A 9,127-nucleotide genomic window follows, 5' to 3' on the forward strand; every position below is an offset into this window, starting at 1 on the left:
TTAAGGAAAGGTTTATTTTCAATAATACATCAATGTTTAATGTTGTTTTTTAATTATTAGGTGTTAAACTATCTACAAAGAAATCCTTGGACAGACTAATAAAACCATCGTGTCCATCAACTCCTCCCCCATCTCCTTCAGGTCAAAAAAGTCTACTACAACTCCCCAGTAGTTCTTCAGCTCAGGATGCTTTAGTTCACATTAAGGCATTGCTTGTGGATAAGAAAAGTCCAAAGTTTTGCACAAAATATAATGCTGTGAGTATGAAAATACAAATAAAGAAACATTACATCTTTTTTTTATGTAAATCTGAAATAACTGCTTTGTGGTGAAGGAAATTCATGAAATATTTACATTATTTTATCCTTAATTTTGTAAAGTCATTTTAATATTACATACTTTTTACATTTTACAAGATATAAGAAGTCGTACAAAAACCATCTATCTAATAATAATAACTCATGGCCTATATCCAATTATAATTCGTGACCCAGCTGATGTACGAGAGGTCAATAACTTTCGCAAACATTTTATAGTGACTGATTAGGGAAAGAGAGACTTTTATTATACAGTTTTTATTATATCTAAAATGTTAATGATACTCACAGTGTTACTTACTGCTAGATAATGTGCATTGTTCTGTTTTCTTCATAGTTTGTTTTAAAGCAGTTTGTGTGTGTGTGTGTGAAAACATTTGGGAGTTACATGTGTTTCTAACAGACCAACAGATTCATCGATGTTGACTTCAGCTGCTTGGAAACCGTAGTAAATCTGAAGACATGGGTCATGGTGCTTGACTTTTTTGGTATTGGCTCTCAAGTACCTGAAGTTGCAGATCCTGTTCCTCAACGTAGCCAATGTATATCTCGACAGAGCAGCTTGGCAGAGGAAGTAAGAAAGCAAGAGGGTATGAATTTTTTATACATAATTTACCATATGAAATGTTGGAAATAATGCTTTGTTGCACAATAAGGGAAGTCACTTGTATTGAGTGTATTTACGGAAGGTATTTTATGTGAGAAAGGTAATTTTTCTTTCTGGTATTGATTCCAAACTAAATACTTCCATATGCTGTGAAACATGAGTAAGGTATTGAAAATTTAAAACTACCATCAACAATCACAATTAAATAATAACTCTTCAGTTGTTTATAAAATTTCTACCAAGTTTTGAAATTCATTTGAAAAACATTCGCTCGAAAATTTTTCCAAAAAAAAAAAAGGAAAAGTTCCAGGTTGTATCCTATACTTGAGTAATAGGTTTTGATTGTAAATAGTACTTTAAGAGGCATATAGTTAAATCACGTCATTTCTCTTGTGTTTGAAATTTCCAGTTGAAACCCAGATGGAGGTCATCAACTCCGAAATTAAACTAAACATTCACAGCTTAACCTTGGTTCTGAACAAGGAGTATGAGCTAGCCAAAGCTAATGTGTCTCATTTCACCTCCCACATAACCCTCAGAGACAGGAACTTTGCTGTGCAAGGTAAATTAGGGAGCATGTCGTTACTTGACCTCACTCCTTACGGACAACTATACAGAGAGCGGTTTATGACTTCTGGTAATGAAGCTCTTCATTTTGATATATTCAAGTAAGTTTGGTGCCCTGGTGGTTATTGTCATGCTTCTTGTGTCTTTACTTTCAAGTATTTTTGTTTTCCAATTAATTTTAACCATAAAGACTTATTCATTAACTAAACTTAAAAACAGATGAGCACTTCAAAGGTTTTGCATTTTAGGGCTCTGCAAAATAATTTAAATGGATTTAATAATAGTAATAAATATTTGATTTGTGCTGGAATTTTGATTTTATTCTTTATGTTATTACTAATGAGTGACTGTGTAGAGGCTATTTTGATGTACAGGTAGTCTGTTCAGTCATAAGGATTGGTTTATGTGATATGTGAAAATCTCAGCAACAGAATTGTTCAGAATTAATTAAAAAGTTATACACGAATGTTTCATGCAATTCTTTACTGATTCTATTATTAAAAAATTCTCTGTTATTAACAATTACCTTGCTTCTCAGAGTATTTTATGTTATCTTAAAATCCAGCCTTAGCTACTGAATTTGCCTTTTCATTAATTAATTATGAATTCTCAAATCTTTAAGATCTTTGAGACCATTGTTTACTGCATATCCTTGCAGGTTTGGTAAATTGCATATTTATTAAAAGTTTATTGTTGAAACAAAAATGTGTTTTCCTGTGGCATAAAGCTAGACCTGATTCAAACCTAACTTACTGTTTAAGGACAACAAGGGACCTGTTGGTCCATCTCGGCTGTCCCATCCTTTAAACCAAACTAAAACGGTTATATAAGTAAGTTTTTTAAAACATCTTAAAGCCAGCCATTATCATTCGTATAGTTGTAAAGCTCTTAAACTCATATTTATTGCTTCCACAACATCCAAAGGCAATCCATTCCAAATGCCAACCATCTTTTTATAAAAATAAAACTATCTTAGCTGAAGATGACTTCTACCCTGCCAAAATTTATATTTGTGTCTCCTAGTCCTACTATTCTTGCCATTAAGTATGAAAAAAGATGATGCATCAACACTATCAATTCCCTTTACAATCTTAAACACCTAAGTCAGATCTCATCTAATTCTTCTTTTTTAAAGAGAAAACAGTATTGAAGATCTTAACTTCTCCTTGTATAACAACCCCTTCATCCCAGGTGCCATTCTAGTAACCCTCCTCTGAACCATTTCCAAACCATTTCGATGTCCTTCCTAAGGTAAGAAGCCAAAGACTGAACACAATAATCCAAATGTGACCTAACCAGTGACCAATACAATGAAATTATAACCTCTTTAGACTTGTGTTCAATATTTCTGTAGATACAACCTAAAATTCTATTTGCCTTACCACTAGGAACAGCACACTGCTTGGATGGCATAAGAGACTGATCGACCATTACACCAAGATCCCTTTCTTTCAGATACTGTTAAGGTTATTCCCATCCAAATTATATGTATTTAACGTATTTGAATAATTGATTAAATGGTGTTCAGTTTTTAATTGTTAAATAGATGGGTTAAAGCAATAACAACCTTTGTGGTTAATTTTTAAATAGCATCTCTGTTTGCTTCCACAATGTTCTTCATGGATTAGTTTGATGTTATGGACGACAAATAGTATTGTACTAATAAAGGTTACTGATTTGCACTCCTGTTGTTGCTGAGGTATTTTATTAAAATTTAGCTAATCTAGTACTAATAAATTTAATAACTTAAATGAATGAATTGCACTTTGGACATTCATGGAACAATTTTTTTTTATTCCCTATAACAAATGTTGTTTTGTATGTTCTAAAGAAAATATCTTGTTGGATGGCTTTCTGAAAAATCGTTATCATCTTATAAAAAGTTAGCACTCATCTAATTCGTATGTTTTGTTTTAATTTAATTTCTGTCGGCATTTATTATATTTTTTTCATTCTACTTTTGTAGATATGGGACTCCAGATCCACAGCTAGATAGACAGTATGACATTAGAGTCAAGTGTCAAATGGCATCTGTTCGATATGTCCACACACATCGTTTTTATATGGAAACAGTAGCCTTCTTTCAGCAGTTTAATCAGCTTCAGGACTTGATGATGAGAATACGGGCTGCAGCCACCGGAGCAATGGTACTTGTGGCATACTTACTTGTAATTGAACACTTTCCATACAGGGTTGGTCGATGTGACCGACCTTGTAACCACAAAACAACCATCAAAATTTCCATACTATAACTTTTAATATGTTTTGTGTATCTTCACAAAATATGGCAAGATTTCAGTAAATATTATAAGTCTTTTGTACACAAAAAATCAGAATTTTTAATTGACTATTTTTACTAAAGATTTGTTCGTAAATATATGGAGTCACAGTGTTGATTACTCTGAGTGCAAAGTGATTTTCATGTTAAGTTTAAAAATACTTCTGAAAATTTTCGAATTTCATTTGGATAAATTTTAAAACTTCCTTAATAAATATCCAGCATTTTTTATTCAGTAAAACTATACGGGCTCAGTCGAGTTCACCAAATCTAAATTACCTTTTTTTCTTTCTAGAATGACTGCAGATTATAACAGGAAACCACACTTTTTTATCCTAAATAGCTTAAAGTTTGTAACAGTATACATCTGTTTATACTTAATCTTTTGTTTTATTGCCCTTTGAGCAGTGTATAACTAATACTCTTTCCACACAAGTTGTAAATCACTAATCTAATGCGTAGCTCACATTACCAAAATGAATGATGTAGTGCAAGAGCTGCTCGTGAGCATACTTTGTGAAGAAATTTTATATATGTATTTGTTTTGTTTTTTTCAATATCTCACCCAGTCTAACAAACTGAGTTTCTAATTTTTACATTTTAGTTACTTTTAGAATAATGCATAAAGGGTATAAATGGAAAACATGTTTTTTTGCTGTTGGTTGCTGATGAAAGTTAAGCCTACTTTTTCTATGCTAATGGTTCTAGTAATGGTTCAAGAGAAAACTATTTGGGGGATCTTAACCTCTCCTTACTTGACAAACTTTCCATCCAATATATCATCCTCGTAGCTCTTCTCTGAACCCTTTCCAACAAATCAGTGTCCTTTCTAAGATAAAGCACTTGAGTGAACACACATACACACAATACTCCAAATATGGTCTAACCAATGACCTATACAATGAAAGTATAACATTTTTAGACATGTATTCAGTATTTCTGTAGATACGACTTAAAATCTTATTTGTGCTGTGTTAAGCCTAATGTTAAAGTTTAATATATAATTGTTTTATCACTACCTTCTCACTAAAATAATCAATTTTATCTTTAAAATAGGAAGTGACAAATAACTATACAATTATGTGCATTTCTCAAGTTTCCAACAAAATAATACTTTATTTTAACAACTCGTACTTAACAAGTTTACAGAAATTTATGTACATTACTTGAACTTGCACAATGCAAGTTGAAATATGTAGATTTTCTTTTAATTAAAGGTGAACACTGATGTTATCCGTGGATCCCGTATCCTTGTGGATATACAAGCAGCTTCTCCTGTGATTGTTGTACCTCACAGCCATTTCTCACGGGAAGTGTTGGTTGGTAACCTGGGACAGTTAACTGTGTCTAACAGCTTCCTGTTCACTGGAAGTTCTGGAACCATTAGCATCCAGCAAAAATCTCCTTCTCCTGAAGTCAAGTACGTTGTTGAATTAACTCAGTTTTTTTTTAATTTTGTTTAATTGCTGTTGTTTATTATTCCTTCATTTCTTTCCCTAGCAAATTAATTACAGTATTTTTATATTAAGTATAATTTTTATTTTTTTCCTTATGGCATTTTTCAGAGTTTTAAGTTAAGGAAAGAATGTTTATTAACTTCTCTCCTTAACCAGATTATGTGAATAGTTTTCCTTCTGCATCTAACTGTACTTTCTATTGAATTATCAAGAAGTTCCATTTCTTCTGACCCGATGACTACGAGCGTGTATGGAAGTCTTGACAATGCTAGCGAAGAGAAAATATCTATACAACATTCTGTTGCTACATCAAGTACGTAAGAATTTATTGTGTACTTTTCCAAGTAGAGTAAGCTATACGTAGCATTTTAGTGAGTCTTGTCCTTAAGATTTGAAAATATTATTGGTGTTTTAAGTTTTTATTTATGGTGACTGAATCACAAACTTGTATCAGGGTGAGCTTGGTCTCTGTTAGTTATAGATATTGAATTAAAAAACTGCAATGAAAGAGATCTTTGAATATACATAAAAAACGTTTAGATTAATAAAACGAAAGACCGAACATACAAGTTTGTCTAAACTTTATTCGTTACTGCAGTTGCATTCTAAAATTCCATTTGATTTTAATTTCCTAACTATTTTGTATAATTGCTAGTTCGATACTTCTGTGACAAACTTTATCTTGTTCCTTTGATATCAAAACCTGTTTTTATTGGTTTGCTTTAAAATAACATCAGTACCAGTTGTCATTATTGACCTTGTGATCAAATCAAATGAAAAAAAATATATTTCTTGCCAGATTCTTGGCATATCTGACTTATTTTATTCCACAAAAAGTAAGTTTTTGTTCATGCTTTTTCAAATTGTTATTTAAATTATTAAGTTTCAGTATTATTTAAACAAGTATGTTGAGTTTCTTCCATCTAGATTGGGCCATGTGTAATCAGTGAACATTATCAGTAAATGTCTAAATTCAGTAACAAATAATTAAATCAAAATGGTTCAAAAACAAATAACTTATAAGGATAATAAAATGGCACAGAATGCAAGCTGTAGTATAATACAATCCTAAATTAATTAAAACTGAAATATTTTCTCATGGCTGGTAAGAATTACATCATCTATAAACCTTGAGTATATGCGTGTGGAATTAGAAAATTGAGAGAAACTTTGAAGTTGTTTAAGATACATAGCATTAAAATATAAGTGTTAAATAAAGTAACGAAAAGCGAAGGCACCAATATTACATGCATTTGGACAGCCAATATGCTGTGATCTTGAGCCTATTATAAGCAATTACATCATCGGTGAATTAAACATTATGAAAGCAACCTTTCGGTGTTTAGAGAGTTCTTTAATGGTATGTTTAACCATTCTTTCCATTTTAGTATAGAAATTTCCATAACTTTTGTATGAGAATATTTTGTGATAAGCATAATCAGACCAGTCTATTTTGTTTGTAAATTTTGAAGTAGTGTAGCCTGTAATATAGGTTTTGAAGGTATTGATATTTCTTACAGTTTCTGAAAACCATTTGTGCTTGCTTGATGTGATGAATGTGGAACTGTCCGACATGTTTCTCTATTCTGCTGTCCACACTAGTAGAGATGCTCCATATCCAGGTTATGAACACAAAGCATCTCCAGGAGAGGTTGTAGATAATGACCAGTTTTGTATAGCAGACCTTCATTTTCCTTCCTATTTGATTTGTCATCAGGTAATTCAGATATTCATAATGGTTTTTGGTATTTTAGAAAGTGATTCATTCAGTAGGCATTACTATTTGTTTTCTGTCTTATCTGTTGACCAACAGAATAAACACTATTTTCCTAAAAGCAGGATTTTTATTTTCCATATTTAGAATTTTTGTTACTTTATTGTTTTTAATCTTTACTCAAACTTTTTTTTCATTTGAGGACTTGAACATTTTTGTTTAGCATATCCGTAGTTTTTATGAACTTTATATTTCACCTTTCTATCATAAGTCTACTACCTAACAGGATATTTGGGCATAGTTTAATAAAGTTAAATCTAATGAACTAAGAAGGGGACTTTTGATAGTTTTGTGATCAAACAATACTGAGTGAGTGAGATTTAATTGGTCTTTGTAATACATTTCAGCAGGTTAAATAAAGATTCAAACACATCATTACTCTGCTAAATAGGAAGTATTCAGAGGAAAAGGGAAAAAGTTTGTTGACAGAAAAAATTAGGGAAAAAATGTTTGTTAATTGTATCATAAAAGTGGTAGTTGCAAGCCTAAACAATGTCGTCATATAGTCGAGGCTAGAACAGGACCTACTACAAATTATTAATTATTCAGTTTATGTTCTAAAATTAATTTTTTGTGCCTAAAAAATATAATATTGCACAAAAGTTGCAATGAAATTCAAAATTTTGAAATTCATATTGAGCATAAATATAACATAAAAAAAATTATTTTTTGACCTTTCTTATAAACTTGTGCTGATATTTTCATCTCAGACTTACAACTAGTCCTGTATTTTGCTAAGCATCAATAACTTGTGTTAAAATTGGGATTACTGTACATTTTACCAGATAGTAATAAAAACCCTATATCCCAAGCACTTTCAAAAGGTGGACCTTTCTTCTTCAGCGGCAAACATTCCAGATAGTTACCAGTTAGAAGTTATGCTTAGGTTTGAGTGATATAATTTATTAATGAATACTAGAAACTACTCTAGGAAGTCAGCTGTTGGAAAGCTGAGGTACCTCTAGGAAGTCAGCTAGAAGTACCAGGTAATAACTTTTGCTGTCGATGACACTTAACCCTACTTTTTTTATACTAATAGTAGTAATGAACTAAATAATTTTTATTTAATTAAATAATGCACCAAAGAACATAGAATAATAACATGCAAAAAGTAGACAATATCCCATAACTATTACAATTTTGCTGGCTTTCTAACTATGCGACAAGAGCCATTACAAATTCATCCAAGCTAGTCATTACCTTTCTCATGGGAACAAAGCTTGTAGTAAAAAGAAATTGACAATTCTTTGTTCAGAAAACAAAGTAATATAATATGTCACTTGATATTTGAAAACCTTGGCTTTCTATTGGTTATAAATAACATAGTATAAGACGTAAGAGAGAATTATTAACAAATCCTGAAAGAGAGGATGTAACAGTGGGTGTGGCAAGAGAGGTCTGATTTTCTATTTAATAGCTCTGTAACCAAACAAAATTGAAGGTTTGTCTGAGTAATTACTGTTTGATAATGAGTAATTTACTTTAAATTTCGTTGTTATTGTAGGGTGGTGAATAAATTACAGAAGAGGGGCTACTTAAAGAAAAATGTCACATTTTTCACACTAGGGAAAATTCTTAATTTTTTTTAATATTGCCTTATAAAATCAAGAACTTAAAACTTACATACTATTAAAATATGGATTATTAGCTATGATTTTATGCTATACTAATTGGTATAATATAAACAAAAAGTAATTTAATTAAATGTTTAATGTAAATCCCTAAAAATCTTGTGATATGTGCAGAAAAGGATGTCAGTTGCAAAAGGGTTAAAAATTATGCAAACTGAAGTTCAGTCTAACCATCTTTTCAGAAATTCAACTTCTGTTGCATTAACAAAAGGTTTATTGTTGTTTTTTACAGGGTGGTCGACTACTTAAAGAAAAATTCATGCTCAAGCTTCAGGTGGAGAGGAATCTTGATGGTGCTATCTGTCACAGTGGTTTGTGCTTTAGTTTTTAATTTTCATATATAATTAATTATATTAAAGCTGTTTAATAATGGTTGGAGACTGCTTGAATGGGTAATGAAGAAAAATCTTTAATATAAGTTTAACATAACAGCAAATGTACAACGTTGCTACTAGGAGTTAATGACGACTAAAAATTTGCGAAACATTGTACATTT

The 9,127-nt window shown here is 31.1% G+C and overlaps 1 protein-coding gene across 1 annotated transcript in view; it reads left to right on the forward strand.

Annotated features, from left to right (window-relative positions):
* The window catches only part of LOC106462652 (vacuolar protein sorting-associated protein 13D-like), a 120,480-nt gene that overhangs the window by 53,874 nt on the left and 57,479 nt on the right, over positions 1-9,127 (forward strand). The window contains exons 33-40 of the mRNA XM_022389967.1: positions 61-257; positions 721-907; positions 1,334-1,592; positions 3,458-3,638; positions 4,987-5,189; positions 5,439-5,539; positions 6,747-6,943; positions 8,864-8,942. Coding sequence (XP_022245675.1) covers positions 61-257; positions 721-907; positions 1,334-1,592; positions 3,458-3,638; positions 4,987-5,189; positions 5,439-5,539; positions 6,747-6,943; positions 8,864-8,942 — 1,404 coding nt within the window. The remainder of the gene's footprint in view (positions 1-60; positions 258-720; positions 908-1,333; positions 1,593-3,457; positions 3,639-4,986; positions 5,190-5,438; positions 5,540-6,746; positions 6,944-8,863; positions 8,943-9,127) is intronic.

Source organism: Limulus polyphemus, unplaced genomic scaffold, assembly GCF_000517525.1.
Source record: "Limulus polyphemus unplaced genomic scaffold, Limulus_polyphemus-2.1.2 Scaffold1217, whole genome shotgun sequence".
NCBI lineage: Eukaryota > Metazoa > Arthropoda > Merostomata > Xiphosura > Limulidae > Limulus > Limulus polyphemus.